The 22,316-nt window shown below is 38.3% G+C and overlaps 1 protein-coding gene across 1 annotated transcript in view; it reads right to left on the bottom strand.

The window, feature by feature from the left end:
- ERC1 (ELKS/RAB6-interacting/CAST family member 1) overlaps positions 1-22,316 on the bottom strand; it is a 489,747-nt gene that overhangs the window by 429,294 nt on the left and 38,137 nt on the right. Inside the window, exon 3 of the mRNA XM_036251762.1 lies at positions 1,022-1,438. Within this exon, the coding sequence (XP_036107655.1) occupies positions 1,022-1,438 (417 nt within the window). The remainder of the gene's footprint in view (positions 1-1,021; positions 1,439-22,316) is intronic.

The following is a 22,316-nucleotide window of genomic DNA, read 5'->3' as shown; positions in this document are numbered from 1 at the left end:
TACACTAGCACTAACACAATTCTAAGTTCTTTTTTTCCCTATCCAATCTGAAAGTTATCTGAAGTCTCTGACACATACACAGCTGTCAACTTTTTTAATTCAATAAAAGATTATCTATGCCATCTTAAAATGTAGCATTATCTAAAAAAGTGAAAAATTATCAATAGTCACAGTGGCCAGCTGAAGTCTGAGTTTACTCTCTAAAAAATAAGTGACAGTGTGCTAATATGTCATCCTAGCTATGCCCCCGTGGCGGCAAATGATTTTTATCACTTATATTTTACAGCAAGGCAACAGTTTCCATGGAAACCACAAGGCAAACATCTGTTACTGCTGCCAAGGACTTTATGAAAACACCTAAACTGAAGTTACTGTTTACTTTCTCTTATATTAATATTTTTAAAATGAGTAATAGTTGCTGCTCCAATTCTGGTTTTGTTGTGTGCATCTCTCTGAACAAATCAAAAGATGTGTTACAAATAAAGAAGATTCCATGCCCCTCTAGCAACAAAATGAGTCTACAGAAACCAGGAGATGGGAATAAAAGATTCAGAGTTTTTCCAAGCCAGTATATATCCCAGTAAATGTCATCCCAAACAAGAGAGCAGCCCTGGCCGGTTTTGCTCAGTGGTGAGTGCACCGGCCCTCAGACCAGAGAGTCCCAGGTTTGGTTCCCACTAAGGGCATGTACCTCGGTTGCAGTTTGTCCCCGGACCCGTTTGGGATCTTGTGGGTGGCAACCCAGTCGATGTGTCTCTCATATATCAATGTTTCTCTCTCTCTCTCTCTCTTCCTCCCCCTCTCCCTCCCGCTCTGAAGATAAATGCAAAAAATGAACTCGGGTGAGGATTTAAGAAAAAAAGAAAGAGAGAGCAAATCAGAATGGAAACCAGTGAACCACTTAAAAACCAAAGAAAAAATTCCCTTCCACTAGCTCAGTAGAGCATATAAATTTATCTAGACTAAGGTGCTAATCATGATAAAAAGTAAGTTATAACAACTGAAAAAAATGGTCACTCACCTCTCTCAACATATTGTTCTCTTTTTCCTTCTGTTCCAAAAGGCTTTCTAGGTGGTGGACATGCATCTCTGCTTCTGCCAGTCGTCTTGTTCTCTCATGGTCTTCTTCAGTAGCCTTGGCAGAAAGTCCTTTGCTCTGCAACATTTCTAGAAGCTTCTTGATGGATTCATCCCGAGCATTCAGGGTTTGCTTCTGAGTCTCAATACGCAGTTCCATTTCCTCTAGAGTCTTTCGAAGAAGAAACAGCTCTTTGGCCTGTCTTTCATGTTCAGCATGTAGCCTCTGGAAGTTCTCCTCTGTCAGCTCTGCCACACAAGGTTCACCAGTCCTGCTGCTACTATCTTGCTGAAACAGCTGGTTCAGGTCCCTTTGGATCCGTAATTCATCCTGTAGAGCCTGAATTGTCATTTGCATGTGCTAGAAACAAGACAAAAAAGAAAATCCCACATCAGCTTTCTTCCTCAAGAAGCAAAAAACAGAGCAGACTGGGGAGTCAGAAAGTAACCAGCAGGGCTCTCAAAACTCTGCATTTGGCCAATCAGTATTCACGTTACTAGGTATTACATTGACTTAAAAAATAATTGAAGTAATCTGTAAAATATCAGTAATTTGTAACTTGTGTTTATTTCCAAAAGGAAACAAGTATGGCAGCTCCTCACTTTGCATAAGCCATGACAAAATAAAGACACTGTTCAAAGTAACTAAGGTATTACTACACAGAACTGAGGAGAGGGTAGGGAAAAGACATAGGAAATCCACACGAATACAAATACATCATATAAAAAATTTCACCAGCCCTGGACGGTTTGGCTCAGCAGTTAGTGTGTCAGCCTGTGGTCCAGAGACCTGGGTTCGGTTCCGCTAAGGGCATGTACCTCGGTTGTGGTTTGTCCCCGGCCCTGGTTGGGTCATGTGGGTGACAGCAACACAATGTGTCCCTTTCACATCGATGTTTCTCTCTCTCTCTCTCTCTTCCTCTCTCTCCCTCCCGCTCTATCTGAATAAAAAATAGAAAAATGTCCTCAGGTGAGGATAAAAAAAAAAAAAATTTCACCAAATAAAAAACAAAAGACATCAAAACATAATATGACTTTTAATAATTTACCATTATATTTACACATTAAATAATAACTACTAGTATTTAATGAGTACTTTCTACATGCCAGATTGTGCCAAGCACTTTTTTTCACATAAATTTTTTTCTTTATAGATTTTAGAGAGAAAGGAAGGGAGAGGGAGAACAGAAACATCAATGAGAGAGAACATCAACCAGCCGCCTCCTGCATGTCCACCCCACTGAGGATTTGGCCCACAACCTGGGCATGTGCCCTGACCAGGAATGGAACTGGCAACCTCTTGGTGCATGGGTTGACACTCAACCACTGAGCCACACTGGCTGGGATGCCAAGCACTTTTTATGTGTTAATTTATTTAATCCTCACTATGAGACATATACTATTATTTCAATTTTGTTGATGATAACACTAGGCTTACAGAGATTTAAATAACTTGGCCAAGATGACACAGTAAGTGACAGAGCTTAGATTCAAAACAAAGCAATTCTCCCAGTCCACTGAAACTAGTATTACTCAAAGGTAATCATTCAAAGCTTTAAAAAAGTGTCCAACAATAGATGAGTGGATAAAAAAAAAGCTGTGGTACATATACACAATGGAATACTATGCAGCTGTAAGAAAGAAAGATCTCTTATCCTTTGAGACAACATGGAGGGACCTGGAGAGTATTATGCTAAGTGAAATAAGCCAGTCGGTGAAAGACATGTAGCACATGATCTCACTTATTTGTGGAATATAATGAACATAACAGTATGAGTAACAGGGTAAACCCAGAGATGTGGAAGTAGGGTACAGACTGACAAACCTCAGAGGAGGGGGGGAGGGGGAGGGAAGAGATAAACTAAAGAATTTATATGCATGTACACATAACCGATGAACAGAGACAACAAAGCTGGGGACGGGGTAGGGGGAGATAGGGAGGATGGTGTCAATGTAGAAAACAGGAGAAACATCTGTGACAAAAATAAATTAATTAAAAAAAAAAAGAATGCTTTGATCCAATTTATCCTGAGTTCTAAAACTTTTAGTTAGAAAAAAAGAATATTATGGATACATGAAAATGGTCATCATTACAACAAATAATACATCACAGAGAACTGAATGCATGATTTGTCAAAATGACTAGTTGGAAAATTAGCAGTATTGTACCCTATTATGTTCAATTAAGGACAATTTTTTTTTCTGAAACATGTAAATATATAAACTTCATTAATTCAAGATGCAAAAGAGCTCTTAAATTCTTACTGAAGTCATCTAAGTCAAGCTTCCAGCTTCCTCAGGCTATTTGATGCTGTAATCTGTGCTAAAACAGTCCTGTATAAGAATAGCACTTATCAGTCTGATCTGCAATTTATATCTTTGTGTGTGTCTTCAATAAAAACTTTCTAGGACTTACTATTATCAGCTTTTTACTCTGAGGTACAACACAGCACTTGGTATAATCAGTATTCAAATTTTTGATGAAAGACTGACAAAACAAATTTTGAGAAACTGTTTTGAAAGTAAATGGCTACTGGACAATAGATGCAAACCAGTACTCTGGAAAATTTTATCTTTCCCCTCTAATACAATGAATTACTTCTTTACCAGCTAACACAAATCCATCTTAAATTTAATCTGGCCAAAATATAAAACACAATCCTAATAAAAAAGGTTAATTATATATTGAGGTTATTTATATTTGATCTGAAGTAAAGGAAGGTATTTTCAGATAATTAACAGTCAACAAGAATCTTTCACACTTTTAGTACCATACAAAGCACACAAAAAGCATAAGAGTTCCTGTCTAAAAACAAAGTTTACAAATTGGTAAAACACAACAATTATATACACATTCTCACTCACCTGCACTATACCCTATTATACATTTTAAATTAAGAAGAATTTTCAAAACAGAAAAATGGGACACACATAAAACACTTATTCTATATGTAGTATATTCAAATAAAGTTTAAAACCTATAAGATCACTATGAGCTGGACTTATAAATCTTTAGTATGAAAAGAAAATGTTCTAATTTCTAGTATTTTAGAAGACACTTGATAATTTAATGAGTCTGAACCCCAGAAACTGAGACAGAGAAAGAGCCTCTAAGGTAATTCCTTTCTTCTGATAGTTAGCCTAGTTGTCTTTCAATTGATGACAAAGATTTATTTCCTGTACAACAAAGCACACTGTAAACTCTCAAATATTACACTAAAGCCAAGTTCCCAGACAAATTTAAACAACATCAAGAGACACACTACAATGCAAGAAACAACCACACCAGAACTCAAAAGGATAGACTAACTAAATTGGTTAACATTCTCACCCTTTACTTTGAGCTTATTCTCATCTAAAAAAAAAAAAAGATATTGGAGTCAAGAAAATAAATAAGAAATTACACTAGAATTTTAGCTAGCAGCTACTCTCTGCTATTGAATCCAGAAAAAATAAGAATATCTATTGCTAGGCTAGCACAATCAAGAATGGAAGTTAAAGAACAAACAAAAATGCTATAAAAATGGGAAAATCCTAAGGTTGTAATATATATGGGTTCATCAAGATAATCAACAACTCAAGTAATAATAAACTGCTATTTTTTTCTTTTTATCCTCACCCAAGGATACTTTTGCATTCATCTTCGATGTGAGAGAGACACATCAACTGGCTGCCATCCACACAACCCCAACCAGGGCAGGGGACAAACTGCAACTGAAGTACGTGCCCTTAGCGGGAACTGAACCCAGGTCTCTCTGGACCATGGGCCAACGCTCTAACCGCCGAGCCAAACCGGCCAGGGCAATAAACTGCTTTTAATACAAGTTCTAGAAATTCCAAATAGCTTTTGGTTACCCTAACCACATACTATTTATTATTTACACCTTAACCTCTTATGAAGTCTCTGCCCTCTCCCTCTCTTTCATGCCTACCTAAACCCTACCTGTCCTTTCATTCTTAGATCAGGCATCATCTCCTCTAGAAAGCCTGATTTCCCAATCTGAAAGAAAGAAAAGCAGAAAGAGGAGGAAGGAATTGGCGGAGGAAGAAAAGTACAGGAAGAAAAGATAGCACCCCAATGAGAAATTATGAAAGTAAAAATACCATACTAAGCCCTGTCAAGATTGAAGAGATTCATTCCATTAAAAATAACATCAAAATAAGGGTTTTTTTTCATCTTAAAAGTAACTGACCAGCAAAAGGATGCTATAACAAACATTTCTACAGTGTTTAAAACTTGAGAATGCTCAGCAGTAACAGAGCCATTGCAGAACTACAATGAATCATAAAAATAGTGTTCATTCCAGCAGCATTTTAAGTGTCAAGCTAACTTCTTTCCTAATTCTCTACAATCCAAAATTTTCAAACACCTGCAACAAAAGTAAATGAAGTTAACAAAATTCCCAAATCTAGTCACTTAAATACTAGTAAATGACTCAACAACAAGAAAGAAGGGTAAAGCAAACAGAGATAGGTGCAACCAATCAGCTATGAAGTGTTAACAGCCAACAGTGGCAATGCCATTATTGGAAGTGGATTCTTCTGAATAAACAGACATTGTAGACAAGATGCTTGGCTGTGTGAAGGCAGTCCCTGCTGACATTCAGCTGCATGTAAGTCCTGTTGATAGGGGTTCATGTCTGTGTCAAGCAGAGCTATATCAGCACTAAAGTCACTGTGTACCCAAAGCTTATCAGAAGCTATAGAATTTCTTCATTATTCCCCCTTCCTTTTCCTCCAGAGAGACAGAAGAAGAAAGTCTGATATTGAAAAGAGTACAAAAAGATTATAACCTTACAATCTTATGGAGAAAAGCATTCATATACAGAGCTATTAAGATGCTTTCACATATACTATTACCAAAAAATTTAAAGTTGAGATGAAGCCCAACAAAATTATTTACAGAAATAATTCTCTCCGGGGGAAGAAAATACCATAAAACATATACAACAACATCAGTAAACCAGAATGAACAGACCATAATTATTCGCATCTCTGTTCAACATATATTTTTAGTAATATACTTTCCTATAAAGATAAAATCTAGAGGCTTCCAGTGAAAATGGTAGAGTAGGTAACACTGTGCTCGCCTACTCCCATGACCACAACAAAATTACAACTAAATTATAAAATCACCACCCTTGAGAACCAGCTGAAGATTAGCTGAACAGAACCCCTAAAACTAATGATGTAAAGAAGCCATGTTGAAACTGGTAGGAGGGGCAGAGATGTGGAACAGGCAGGTCCCATAGCCACGATGCGGTGGTTGGGAATCAAGAGGGATATCTAGGCTGCAGAGGCTCCCCATGAGGAGCAAAAGGTCCCAGCCCCACATGAGGTTCCCCAACTTGGGATATGTCAGTGTAAGAAAGAGGAGTCCCCATAACATCTGGCTGTGAAAATCAGCATTCACTGCATCCACAAAGGATAGGAAGCAGCTGGAGACTGAGGTAAATCTCTTTAAAAACCCACAAACAGACTCACTAGCTCAGAAATTCACTTGTTCTAAGCTCCAGTGCAAGGGCAGCAGCTCAAGAAGGACCAGGGACATACAAGGAGGATTTAATGAAAAAACTTCAGGGTAAGGGCTGGAAGAGCAGGGGTTAGAGCAACTCTCTCTGGGGACAGAAATGCTGGTAGGTGCCACTGTTCCTTTGTGGAGCTATCCATCTACCAGCCAACACAGTATAAGCAAGAGCCAAGTCTGTGCTCTCCATTAACCTGGCTAAAACCACTCACCCTACCCTGATGATTCCTTGAGATTCCACCTCACCTAACTCACCCACTAAGTTTGACCTTCTAGACTCCTCTACAGGAGCGACCTGCTTCAGATCATACTATACACCTTTCCAAAATCTCTCAAAGGTGCACAATGCCTAAACAAGCAGTGGCTGGCCTCAGTGTGCCTTATAGCTCTTAATAAGCAGCCCAAGCAGAGTAGAAGGAGCAACAGGTCTAAAATTGCACTGCAACTGCCATCAGGTGGCTCCAAACCTGGCATAAGCAGCAGCCATCTTGAGCTGAGACACAGTTTCAACTAAGCAGCCGCAACCCTGGCACAAGTGACAGCTGGCCTCAGCTCATATTGTGGTGCCCACCTAGGCCAACCCACAGAAAGTGACAGTCGGCCTCCGTTCACAACAGAGCCTCTCCCAGGTGCCTCAAGTGCAGTTAAAGTGGCAACCAACTGCAGATCATGTAGCTACTACCAAGAGGCCCCAAGCCAGATACAAGCATCAGCTGACCTAGGCCTGCACCAAACCATCTCCCAAAAGTCTCTAGAGACCACACCACACCAGCGTACCACTCACCCAGCTCCAAAAACAATGCTCCTAAAGGATGAAAGTGACTGACACCAAAGCCCCACTAAAGTGACTCCCACTCTAAGGGGTTAGATACCAAACAGCTTGTCTGTTGTAGTCACAACCAGCCCTCACAGCATATCAGTCTGATGGTCAATCACACCCACTGATGAGTCAGCAGCAATCAAGGCTCAGTCAAAACAGTAGGGCACACACAACCCACACAAGGAACACTCATGAAGAACCCAACTCAGATGACCAGAAAGAATGAACTACTTGGCCCCACAGGTCAACTTATACATAAGGTGCCTCTGTCAAGTACAAGAGACATAGCAGACCTACCAAATAAATAAAAAACAAAAACAGGGAGTAAGCCAAAATAAGAAGACAAAGAAATGCATCCCAAATGAAAGAACAGAACAAAACTCCAGAAAAAAATAAACACTAGACGAAATGGAGGCAAGCAATACACCAGATGCAGAGTTCAAACCAATGGTTATAAGGATTCTTCATGAAATTAAAGAATAGATGAACTCGCCCTGGCCAGTTAGGCTCAGCGGTTAGAGCGTCCACCTGCGGTCCAGAGAGACCTGGGTTTGGTTCCCGCTAAGGGCATTTACCTTGGTTGCAGTTTGTCCCCGGCCCTGGTTGGTCGTGCGGGTGGCAGCCGCTCAATGTGTCCCTTTCACATCGATGTTTCCCTCTCTCTCTCTCTCTCTTCCTCTCTCTCCCTCCCACTCTATCTGTACAAAAAATGGAAAAATGTCCTCGGGTGAGGATAAAAAAAAAAAAAAAAAAGAATAGATGAACTCAGTTAGAACTTCAACAAACAGATAGTAAACATAAAAAGGACATATAAATCATAAAAAAGAACCAATCATAACTGAAGAATACAATATCTGAAAAGAAATATACACGAGAAAGAAATATCAAATCAGATGAAGCAGAGGATCGAATCAGCAATTTGGAAGACAAGGTTGTGGAAAATGACTAATAGGAACAGCAAAAACAATTTGTTTCTAAAAATAAGTACAGTTTATGCGACTCCTAAGATAATATCAAGCATACCAATATTCGCATCATAAAGGTACCAGGAGGAGAGAGCAAGGGATTGAAAACCCATTTGAAGAAATAACGACTGAAAACTTCCCTAAACTGGAGGCCCAAACCAAGACAAATCATAATTAAAATGCTAAAGGTTAAAGACAAAGAGAGAATTTAAAAACAGCAAGAGAAAAACAGTTATATATACAGAGGAGCTCCAGTAAGACTATGAGCAAATTTCTCAACAGAAACTTTGCAATCCAGAAGGGATTGGCATAAAATAGTCAAAGTGATGAAAGCAAGGACCTACAACAAAGACTGCTCTACACAGCAAGGCTATTATTTAGAATTGAAGAAAAGATAGAGTTTCCTAGACAAAATAAAGCTACCAAGTTCATTACCACTAAACCAGTATTGGAAAAAAAAATGTTAAAAATACTTCTTTAAGCCCTGGCCAGTTTGGCCCAGTGGTTAGAGCATTGGCCTGCGGTCCAGAGAGACCCAGGTTTCGTTCCCACTAAAGGCGCATACCTCGGTTGCAGTTTGTCCCCAGCCCTGGTTAGGTCATGCAGGTGGCAGCCACTTGATGTGTCCCTTTCACGTTGATGTTTCTCTCTCTCCCTCCCTCTCTCTACCTCCTACTCTATCTGAACAAAAAATGTCCTTGGGTGAGGATAAAAAATACTTCTTTAAGAAGAAAAGATAAAAAATATGACTTGAAAAGTATTGGAACAAAGAATTCTCAATAACAAAGGAAAACATTTAGCAAAAGCAGTGGATCAACCAACGATATTGGTAGTACAAACACTAAAAGGCAAAAGTAAGAAGATAGTGTATAAATACAACAATAAATTAAGAACTATAAACACACACACAAAAGAAGTAAAAAAGCTGGCAAAAACATAAACATGCAAGGAGTAAAAACTGTAGCAAATTTACAAAGTGTTAAAACCTATGTGACCGTCTATAAACACAGCCTGCTATAAACATAGACTGCTATAAACACAGCCTGGTATAAGACTCAAACTGAAAGTAAGGGATGGAAAAAGATATTTCGTGCAAATTGAAATGAAAAAAGGGCTGGTATATCAATAATTATATCAGATATTAAATAAAATAGACTTTAAAACAAAGACTATAACAAGAGATAAATAACATTTCATAATGATAAAGGGATCAAACTAACAAAAGGTTATAACCCTTAAACATCTACGTATCCAATGTAGAAGCACCTAAATATAAAAAGCAAATTCTGACAAACAAAAAGGGAGAGATCAACAATAATACAGTAATAAATAGTAGGGGACTTTAACATGCTACCATATAACCATTTTCCTAGGAGGAAACTTTTTGTGGAAATGGATTAAGTTGCTTTAAAAAAAAAAGCAAAATGATTGTGTATTCAATTCCATCCATAAGGAATAAAGGCAGAGTATTTTAAAAGAAAGTTATTAATTATGAAACTGCTTTAGTCTACAAAGCCCTAGCTTCATTTTGGAGGCATGAGAATTTTTTTAACAAAGAAAAAATTCTAACCATAGAATCTTCTCTCTCTGAAAGAGGAATGCAAGAAGAAACAGAAAAGATTGAGAAGAATTTTAATTTCTCTCCTCTTCTCACCCTATATCCTAAAATGGCATCTTACCCTAAGAATCCCCACAAAAAGCAACCACTTTAATCTTAATGCCAAAATTTTTATCTCAAAGGTTCCCATAAAGCTATTTTCGAGATAAGGACCCTAAAGATTTGAAAACAACAATGATCAATAGCTTCAATAGTTTTCCCCTTGTCCCTTTCATATTTATTGCAAAAAAAGAAAATAAACAAATACATTTCCTTTTGTATCAGGTATTTGAAAAATAAGAGTCATAGAGGAATTCCTGGTTCAGGTACTACTGTTTAAAATATTTTTAAACTATACATATGAACTTGGATAGATGCTCCCATAGTTCTTTTTTCTTACAGTTTTTACAAGTTCTTTGATCCTCATGGTATAGGGAATATTGGCATTTTAAATAACGCTACTTATTTAACCAAATATTGAAGGACAGAGAAAAAAAATTATAAAGTATAATTGCTCACTCTTGGAAGAATATTTTAGTAGCCATTATGTGTCAGGCATTATGCTCCTTGCTAGAGATACTATGGTAGGTAGCCATAATAAACATGATCTGTGTACACATAAGTGCAGGTAAGATAAATAACAGTAGATAAGATAGTCATTAATCAAAATGTACATATACACACACACGATTATAATTGCAAACAGGGATAGAAGCTACAAATTCAAGGTAATAAGAGAACACATAAAAAGATCTGACCCACCTTGGGAGGTCCAGGGAAAGTTGACCTAAGAAAGTAATTTGGGAACTAAATGAGATTTAAAGAATGAGTTAACTTTTGTTAACCATTTAAAGACACTTTCCTACAAGGAGAGAACAACTTATGTGAAGACCCTAAAAAGGAGGGGGCATGGCACATTTGAGGAATTAAGGAGACTGAAGCACAAAGGACCTTAAGAAAGTGTGGCACGAGTTTCAATGGACTTTAAAGGCATAAGGAGCCACTGTAAAGTTTTGAGCAGAGCACAATTGCCATCATGATCACTAGTATTTATCAAAGGCTTGCCATGTGCCAAGCGCACATTACTACATTAAATTCTTATAACAATCACATGAGGTAAGAATTATTATAACCATTTTACAGATGAGGAAAGTAAGGTTAGGAGAGACTTGGGAACTTGCCCACAGTCACATACCTAGTGAATAACTGGATTCAAACATCACATGTGTACTTTTAAAAACTAAAACTGGCTGCACATTAGTGAAAAATAGAAAAACTGAAGAAAAATTAGGAGACTATTGCAATAATCTAAGCTAACAATGATGAAGACCAGACAATGATAGTAGCAGGAGGGGTGAAAAAATGGATGACTTGAAGAAATATTTAGAGGGGAAAAAATCAACAAGATTTTTTTTGGTTCTCTGATGGAGCAATTTTTTTCTGTCCTTTCTTCTAATTTGCTGATCTGGTCCTTGGTGTCCTCTAATCTACTGTTTATTCCTTCCAGTGTATTCTTTATTGTTGCTATGTCATTCTTCATTTCCGACTGGTTGTTTTTCATAATATCCAGGATCCCTGTGCTGAGTCATTCCCCCATGCTGCAGAAGCCATCTTTATCAGGCAGAGCTTTCCCATTAATGCAGCTTTAACATGGAGGGGGAAGCAATTGCGCTACTCACTGGAAACCCTCTGGAGTCACTCTGTAGAGTTTATATCCTGCTGAGGACTACAACTTGAGGTGTTAGTAAAAGCAGAACTTGGTCAAGAGCTTGGTTCTTTTCACATGCACCTAGACCCAGCAGAGGGAGCCACAAGCTATGATAGCTCCAAACAGGGTACTAAGGGCCAGTCACAAACAGCATCTGGCACTGGCCTGTACCAGAGACCCTCCAAATAGACCCAAAACCAATAAACCCAGTGGCCAGCTTCAGACAACAACAGAGCATGATCTAATAAGCTTCATGAGCAGCATATCCACAGGAAGATACAAGCAGGCACCAAACCCTACTGAAGCAAATTCCGCTTTGTGTGATAAATATATGCACTGCAGCCTGCACGCTGTGTTGGGAATTGAGCCTCACTGTCAGCTAGCCTGAGGGTCAAGCCCAAGCACAAACAGGCCAATAGCAATCAAGGGTCAGGTGATCAGGGAGACTGCGCCACTGGATCCCACAGTTCACCTAATACAAGGCCACTCTACCACGATTGGGAGTCATAGATGATCTACATGATCATATAAATAAACCAAAACAGGCAGCCAAAATGGGGAGGCAAAGAACAAGCCCCAAATGAAAAGAACAAGATAATTCTCCAGAACAAGAGCTAAATGAAAAGGAGATAAGCAATTTATCACATAGAGAGTTCAGAGTAATAATTATAAAGACACTCAACAGCATGAAAGTAATTAAAAAACAGGACAGTTTAAGGGAGCTGTGGGATGTTAAACATAACCATGTTCACATCACAGTCTGGGAGAAAGTTGCCTCTCCAGCTCTCGCCCCAATGCCAAACTAAGTTCTTCCCTGTACACTCTGGTGCCTTCAAGCTGCCTCCGCCATGCTGGAGCCTCGAGGGAGATAGTCCAAGTACCTCGATGCAATTGGCCCTTTAAGAGGAACTGCCTGGGGCTCTAGCAGCCTCAGCCTCTCTCAGCCTCAATTCCTACTGGTTTTTATAGCCAGAAGGTATGGGGACTTCTCTTCCTGGCACTGGAATCCTAAACTGGGATGCCTGGTGTGGGACGGGGACCCCTCACTCCTCAGGGAGGACTTTCACAGCCGAGGTATCCCTCCTGATTTTTATCACCATCCATGGTTGTGGGACCAGCCCTTCTATGCCTTAATTTTGTAGTTGTAGGACTTCCATTCAGCTAGATTTCAGGCGGTTCTGAATGATGGTTGTTCTGTAGTTTAGTTGTAATTTTGATGTGGTTGTGGGAGGAGGCGAGTACTTTGTTTACCTATGCCACCATCTTTACCAGAAATCCCACCTATGTCTTTTGATTAGAGCATTTATTCCACTTACATTTAAAATAATTATTGACAGGCATGTGCTTATTGCTACTTTGGTTGTTGTCATTTTTCTTCTCTGTTCCTTTCTTCTTCTTTTGATATCTTTTGATTTGCTAGTTTTATTTAGTGTTTTATTTCTTTTTTCTCTTCATTTTTTTGTATCTTTCGTAGATTTTTATTTTGTGGTTACAATGAGGTCCATATATATCCATCTATATCTATAGTAGTCTTTTAAGTTGGTGTTTAATTAAGTTCAGATGCATTCCACAAACACTATTTTTTGTTATTATTAATCCTTACCCAAGGATAATTTTTCACTGATTTTTAGATAGAGTGGGGGGGGGGGAGGTCAGAAACAGAGGGATGGGGAAAAAGCAGAGGGACAAGGAAATAAAGGGAAATAAAGAAAGAGACAGACAGACAGACAGAGAGAAACACTGATGTGAAAGAAACACTAATTGGTTGCCTCCTGCGTGACCTCAACCAGGCCAGGAATCAAACCTGAAACCTAGGTATGTGCCCTTGACCAGGAATCAAACCCATGACCCTTTGGTCTGCAAGCCGAAGTTATAACCGCTGAGCAAAACTGGCCAGGGCTACAAACACTATATTTTTACTGCCCTCTCCATGCTTTACATTTTTGACATATTGTGTTATATCTTTTTGTTTTGTGTATCCCCTATTTGTTGTAGTTATAGTTGATTTTGCTACCTTTTGTTGTTAATCTTCATCTGAGAATATTTTTCCATTGATTTTTACATAGCACGGAGGGGAGGGAGGGAAAGAGGGGAAGAGAGAGAAACATCGATGTGATAGAGACACATTGACTGGTTGCCTCCTGCACGTGCCCCAACCAGATCGGGGATTGAACCTGCAACCCAGGAACATGCCCTTGACCAGGAATTGAACCTGCAACCCTCTGATCGGTGGACCAATGCTCTAACCGCCAGGATGCTCTAAATCAGCCAGGATGTGAATTTGCTACTTTTGTCTTTTAACCTTCATGTTAGCTTTTTGTATGGTTGACTCCCTATGTTTATTATATATTTGCCTTTACCAATGAGATTTTTTTCTTTCTGTATTTTCTTATTTCTGATTACAGCCTTTTTGTCCTGCATAATGAAAATCATTTAACATTACTTGTAAAGCCAGTTTAGTGATGGTGAACTCCTTCAGTTTTTTTTGCTTGTCTGGGAAATTCTTTATTTCTCCTTCAATTCTGAATGATAATTTGGCCAGATATAATATTCAAAGTTGTAGGTTTCTTTCTTTCAGCACTTTATATATTTCTTGCCAATCCCTTCTGGCCTGTGAAGTTGCTACTGAAAAATGGAGTTTCTCAGTATGTGACTTCTGTTTTCTTCTTGCCACCTTCAAGACTGTCTCTTTATCCTTAACTTTTGCCATTTTAATTACAATATGCCATGGTGAGGAAACCTTTGGTTTCATCTTGTTTGGAATTCTCTGTTTTCTGAACCTAGGTCTTTGTTTCCTTCCCCAGATTAAAAGAGTTTTCAGTCACTATCTCTTCAAATATATTTTCTGCCCCTTTCTCTCTTCTCTTCTGGACTCCCTATAATGTGGATGTTAGAGCACTTGATGTTCTTCCAGCTGTTCTTCTATCCTCATTTAAAGAAAAAAAAATTTTTTTTCATTTTGCTGTTCTGATTGGGTGATTTCCTTCTGTTTTCCAGGTCACTAAGCTGATCTTCTGTATTAACTAATCTGCTGTCAATTCCTTCTGATGTATTTTTCATTTCAGTTATTATACTCTTCATATCTAATTGCTTTTTTATTATATTTTCTAACTCTTCATTGAAGTACTGAGTTCCTCTAGTCTACTCTCAAGTTTGTTGAGCATCCTTATAACCACTTCAGTGAATTCTTTGTCAGATAAATTACTTATCCCCATTTCATTAATTTTCCTCTGGATTTTTTTTGTTGTTGTTGTTCCTTCATTTAGGCCATATTCTTCTGGCCCCAGTTTGTTTGACTTTCTGTGATTTTTTTTTTCTATAAGATTAAACAGCTCCCTCAATCTTGAAGAAGTGACCTTTGAATAGACCATGTACTGGGTGGTTTGGGTGGGTTGGCTGCATTCAAGGAGGCCATGTGGGGTGCCCGGTGTGCCACATGACCAGCAGAAGTGGGTTCCAGGGAGAGCAGTCTGGCATACACATGTGCAGCAGCTCCCAATGATTCTGGCTGTCCATGTCCAGAGCAGATTTGGGGCAGGATATGCTGATGTGTGAGCACTTCCTTGCCCTTCTGATCTGGGCAGGGGTGCCCAATGTGCATTTAGCATGCTATGTTGCTTTCTTTGTCTATTGCCTGTGCCAGGTCTGGGAAGAGCTGCCCTGAGTCTTACGGCATCCCACCAGTTCCACACTGTGTTCATATGGGGCAGCCCTGTGTGCAACACAGCACTTTTCTAGTTCCGCACTTTCTCTGTATGGGGGAATGCTATGTGCTCACAAGACTTCACCTTACTAGTTCTGCACTTTCTCCAGGCAGGGCAGGTAGCCCCACATGCCACACAGCAGCATCCTACTATCTCCACACTTTCTCTGTATGTGGCAGCCCTGCATGTAGGTACCACAGTGTTTTGCTAATTTTGCACTCTCTCTGGGTAAGGGAGCCCCACATGCACACATAATCTAGTAGGTGTGTGCAACTGCATCCTGCCATACCCACTGAATCAATCTCAGGGTTGAGGGACCATATGCACATGTGCTATGGCACCTTCCTGTTTCATTGGCCCTCAGTTGTCTCTTAGGCAGAATTGCTCTAAATATAAGTGTCTATTTGATGTGTTCTTGGAAGGGGGCAAGCTCAGCTCCTACACTGCCATCTTGAAACAAAATGAACCATTTTAAAGTGAACAATTCAGTGGCATTTAGTACAGTCACAAGGTTATACAACCACCAACTTTATCTAGTGTCAAAATATTTTCATTACTCCAATGTAAAACTCCTTACCCATTAAGCAGTTTCCACTCTTCCATCCCCTCAGCCACTGGCAACCACCAACTAGTGTTCTAGCTCTGTGAATTTATTGTAGGTATTTCATCAGTGGAATCAAACAATATGTGACCTTTTTTATCTGGTTTCTTTCATTTAATATAGTGTTTTGGAGGTACATTCACACCATAGCATGTGTCAGAACTTCATTCCTTTTTATGTCTGAATAATATTGTTTTCTGTATATACCATACTCTGTTTATCCATTCATCCATTGATGGGCATTTTAGACTATTTCCACCTTTTGGTTATTGTGAATTATGTATGCTGCTATAAACATGTATATAAATATACTAGTTTGAGAATCAGTTCTCAATTCTTTTGGGTATAAAACTAAATATTCAGGGTCATATGGTGTATCTATATTTATCATTTTGAAGAACCTCCAAACTGTTTTCCACAGTGGCTGAATCATAGTACATTCTCACAAGCCATGTACAAGGGTTCCAATTTCTCTACATCCTTGCCAACCCTTGTTATCCCCTCCCCCCTTTTGTTCCCTCACTATTATAGCCATCCTAGTGGGTGGGAAGTAGTACCTCAAGTGTGACTGTGATTTGCATTTCCCTAATGACTAATGATGTTGAACATCTTTTCATTGGTTTGTACTCATAATCTTCCTACATGTGAGGAAATCCCATTGCTATGAGTCCTGCTTCCACAATGTAAGAGAGAAAACTCAAATTCCCACACTTCCTTGTAATTAAACCCAGGTATGTGATCCAGACTCTGCCAACAGGGCTTATGTATATAAGATATATAGAACTGAGTAGAAACAGACTCTATTTCCATTTTTACTGGTGCAGATGGTGACAGATGAATGACTCCAGCTCTAGGAGATGGGAACAGCAACAGTTTCCCAATGATTACAAGGTCAATTCTTGGCTCATAAGTAACATAACGCATCAACTGAAGTATTTCCTCTAGGATCCAGTGAAGCAATGGCAACAGTGGAGGTTTCCTCATCAGCATAGTGTAGAGCACTGTGGAAGCTGAACCTCATGCCTAATTCTCTGTCCCCACCAGCAACTCTTATGAGCTACTAATAAACTCCTTTTCTATTTTATCATTATTCTGAAAGAAGCATTAGATTTATCCTACCTAGCTCCACACCAAATACCTAGAATAAATGTCAGGCAGTTAGACTGAGGCAGATCTAGTTAAATCTAAAAAAATTTCCTAACACTTAAGATGTCTACCAAGTCTTTTAAATTGAATAAATTACCTTAAAAAAGTAAACAAGTAGTCACTGCAAATATAATGTTCATATTACATCTGTCAGGGATAATGTGAAGGTGGATGGAAAGTTGAACAAGACAACCTTTAGTACTTTTTCTCCTCTGTATTTCTACTATGTTTATCATACAATTTAAAGATCAAAATCACACCTTTCAGCCCATTAAATTTCACTCAAATACTTACTAATTTATCAGCAACTAATTCTAGCTTTTGCCATGTAATACTTCATAAAAACGTTCAGACCAAACCTTATTCTTCATTATCTTTTACTTTATTATATAACAAAGAAATTAGAGGTAAACAAAAAGACAGAAATCCATAATCCTACTCATCTGAGACAATATTTTGGTGGCTATCCTTCAAAACATTTTTCCTTTGCTGAAATTCACCTATACAAAAGATTACAGCCCAGCCGGTGTGACTCAGTAGATGAGTGTCGACCCATGCACCAAGAGGTCACCAGTTGGATTCCTGGTCAGACCACATGCCCAGGTTGTGGGCCAAATCCCCTGTGGAGGGCACACAGGAGGTGGACAATCAACGTTCTCTCTCATTGATGATTCTATCTCTCTCTCTCCCTCTCCCTTCCTCTCTCTCTCTTTGAAATCAATAAAAAAAAAAAAAAAAAAAAAAAGATTACAGCCCTCACCAGTTTGGCTCAGCAGTTAGAGCATCGACCCACGGACCAAAGAATCGTGGGTTCCGATTTCCATCAAGGGCACGCACCTCAGTTGCGGTTTGGTCCCCAGCCCTGGTTGGGGTCGTGCAGGAAGCGACCAGTAGATGTCTCTCTCACATCGATGTTTACCTGGCTCTCTTTCCCTCCCCTGCCCACCCCTCCCTCCCTCCCACTCAATCTGAAGATAAATGGAAAAATGTATCCTTGGGTAAGGATTTTAAAAAAAAAAGATTAACAATAAAAATAAACAGCTAACATGTAATCAGTGCTTACCACTTGCCAGTCCCTATTCTAAATGCCTATGAATTTTAATTCATATAATCCTCACACCTCCATCATGATGCACAATTCTTATTTTCATTTTACAAATAAGGAAATCAAAACACAGAGAAGAAAAGTAAACTGCCCTAATCACTTGGATAACAAGTAACAGAACCACCTATCAGTCTAAATCCATAGTTTGCACTTTAACATTATGTTGTAATGACTCTATACTGCTTCCAAAAAAAAAAAATGACCATGGTATATATGCCACATATATAACATTCCCCTAATATATTATGAATATGTTTCCATTTTACTAACTTTTTTAAATCCTGAAATTGTGGGAAATACACTACACATTTTAAGATATGTATATCTTAAATGTTTAAATCTACATATAAAATGTCAAAATTTAAAGAAATTCTTAACATTAAATAATATCTCACATATATGAACAAGTTGTACCTCAGTGAGTAAACAGCTTACTCTTATGATCTTGAAGCTAGTCGAGGCCAAAATACTCAGAATTCTGCCCCTCCAAAAATTTACCTTTATAAAACTCTCTTGCTATATATATAAATTTTGTGATAACATGATTTTAAACTCCTCAAATGTATATCTGTTTCTCTCTTCTTTCTTCCCCCTCCCTTTTTCTTCAAAAACAAAAACAAAACCTCAAAGCACGCAGTATACTACTGGTCATTTATAGTAGGCACTCAATAAACCTTTATCGATAGACTGTTTAAACAATGCTATGTTGAAACAGAGAATATACAGAAACAAAGGTCCTTTCTCTCATTAGGAAGCCATCCTTGTAGCTAGGAGATGGGAACAGCAGCAGTTTCCCAGTGATTACAAGGTCAATTCTTGGCTCATAACACCCACAAAGCAATCCACCCTGATAATACACAGTAACCTACCACAAGAAAAACAGCTAGCACTACCACCCACTTTGCCTAAATGCTGAACTTTGACTGCACTACCTAAGGTCAGGTCAATATGCAAACAGGAAAGGTACAAACTAAGTGAACTTCTTAAATAAAAGGGATGGGGCAAGAATCCTAGTGACATACTAGTGAAAGGCAAAAACAATTATCTTAAAGGGCTAGCAACATGCAGTTCCTAACCAATTCCAATTGCTCATTTTACTACACAATGTGCCCATGTCCTGTAAAATCATTTGGCCTTAGGAGCAGCATTTCTACAAAGAAGAAAGTCAATTACCTTAGATCTCAAAGTTTGGCTACTCTTCATGAATTGAGAATTGCGATATTTCAAATTTTGAATATGTAATTAATTATTGCAAACATTTTAAAAATGAGCAAATACCTACAAAGTCAAGGTAACTTAAAAGACCACACTTCCATTTTCAAAGAAGAAAAACAAAAGAGGTGATTTCCAGACAGAAGAGAAGAAATACCCAGACTGTATGGAAACTGAAGCAAACACCTCAGTAATTTGCAAGGTCTCTGCCTTAACTTGTCTTCTACTACTGGCATATACTTAATATATGAGCTGCAAATACAAACTGACTCTCCTATTAAAAAAAAAAATGGAAAGAATTATTTTCCCAAGTACTTTATGAGCGAAGATAAAGAGTTCTAACAAGAGGGAACAGAAAGGAAAGCAAATGGGGAAAAGCACTGGAAAGTAGAAACAAACAAGTGTGACAACAGGATAATTACAAGAAATGGGATATGAAGAATGGGTGAATAGGTAGAAGGGAGGGGAACAAGTTGAAGCTATACAAGGATTTTCATTTGACAATAAGTTTATACTTTCCAAAGAGACGCACAAATTCCTCACTTCAAAGAGAAGTGAGGAAAAATCACAGAAGCCAGCAAGTTCAAGGAATCCTGATAATAAGTTCAAAATAAAAAGATACATACAGGTGACTAATAATCATTTTTCCTCACAAAACAAATATGGCTGGGGAGATCTCTACCATATTGAAGCAATTATTTAATGCATGACCAAAAGCTAGGCAAGACTAATCAAAACTACCTTAACTGTTACAGAATCAAATTGATGACACTGACTATAATAAATTCAGTATTTGTTGAATGAATAATACCATCGATACTTTCTTCCTCTCGACCCAAATATTTTTGCAGAACGTCAGTTAGCTATATTTAAGGAGAACAAGCTGTTTTAGAACTGAACAAATGATACAGTTATCTCCTCAGGTTATAAATTCCTATGTTTTCACAACACTGCCAAACTTTTTATTCCACCATACATAGCAGCTGACCTTTCTGCTGCCAGGTTTCTAGACACAGAAGTAAATTCAGCTTATTAACTCTGTGAACTATTCAAGTAATATAAACAGAAAAGAGGATAAAATGTCTACATCTGATCATTTCATTTGTAAAAATATGTAAAACTTTTGTTTTAATTTTTTTTTTCTTTATTGATTTTAGACAGAGAGGGAAAAAGAGGGAGAGAGAGACAAAACTGATGAGAGAGAACATCAACTGGCCACCTCCTGCATGCCCCATACTAGGGATATGGCTCACAACCTGGCCATGTGCGCTGACCAGGAATCGAACTGGCAACCTCTTGGTGCATGGGTTGATACTAAACCACTGAGCCACACTGGCTGGGCAAAACATGTAAAACTTTTTAATGTTTTCTCAGATTGAGCATATAATCTAGACTGTACTTTTTTTCTGCCCTTATTTCAATGTGCTACCTAAAAGACTGATCAAACAAACTAAAAAAGCATAGTTGCCTCCAAGATTATAGTAGTTTAACCTAAAAAGCACTGATCTCAAGCCCACAAAGTTGCCATATTTCACTCCTTGCACTCAAATGTATGAATTAAGATTCAGCAGTCTATTATGACCAAAAAGAAAATGTTAATTCATAATGAGTATTTTTCCACATACCATTAACATGTGCTAATTCTAGGTAATGGATACACAGTTTTGAGGTTTTTTCATTATGTTTTAAGTGTTCTGGATATATGAAGAAAAGATAAACCTAAGTCTAATGTTCTAGGTTTCAAGCTTGGTTGACTACATTAGTGTTTCTTCAAGTGTGATGCCTAGACAGAAGCATAAACATCATCTAGGAATTGTTAGAAATACAAATTCTTGGTCCCCACTTGAAGCCTACTCAATCAGAAACTCTGAGGGTGGGGCCCAGCAATTTGTGTTTTAACAAACCCTCTACATAATTATGATCACACTTAAGTTTGAGGACCATCAGACCAGATAAAATATCTTACCATTCACCAAAAACAGAAAACAAGAGAAGCAAGCTGGGGCAGAGGATAAAATTAGGATAAATAAAGAGGCTTAGTGTTTTACCAATTCACCTTCTTTTCCCTCCTTCCTGCCATCCCCCTAGGTTACCACTGACTTCCTTATTTCTAACTTCACCCAGAAAATTCATTTAGCACTCATGAATATATGCTTCTTAGTCTATTTACATTGTACTTGTTGAAATTTCTCAATTCTTATCCCAAAATATAATACACTATGATTACAATACCTGGGAGAGTGTTTTAAAAATACTGATGCCCAGGGTCCTATCAAATACCAAATAAATCTGTTTTGGGGAAGTGGGGATGGCCAAAGTATCTTTTGAAAACTCCTAGTAAATTCTAGTATGCAACCAAAACTGAAAGTCACTCAGTCGAAATGAAATTTTTGCCTATATTTCCAAATATAATGAGAAAACTACTTTTATGAGAATCACAAAAGGTATATTTCTCAAAATGATATTCAAGATAATCTTCAGTGATACATACATATACGACCTTTTAAAAATAGCTGTATATCTTTTTTGGAGAGGTGTCTATTTAGGTGCTCTGCCCCTCCCCTTTTTTTATCTTTATTGTTGAACGTATTATAGATGTTCCTCATTTTTCCACCATAGATCCCCTCCTCCCCACTCCCGCCCCCCTCCCAACTCCCTTCCACCTTTTCCCACACTGTTGTCTGTGTCCATTGGTTATGCATATAAGTTCTTTGCTTTATTTCTTCCCACCCCTCAACCCTGTTCCTTTGAGGTTTGTCAGTCTAGCAACCAATTTGTACTTCTTTGTTTTTTGTTTTTTTTTATCCTCACCTGAGGATATTTTTCCATATTTTGTACAGATAGAGTGGGAGGG

The sequence above is a fragment of the Molossus molossus genome, unplaced genomic scaffold, assembly GCF_014108415.1.
Source record: "Molossus molossus isolate mMolMol1 unplaced genomic scaffold, mMolMol1.p scaffold_m16_p_10, whole genome shotgun sequence".
NCBI lineage: Eukaryota > Metazoa > Chordata > Mammalia > Chiroptera > Molossidae > Molossus > Molossus molossus.
This window is presented reverse-complemented; position numbering and strand designations above follow the sequence as displayed.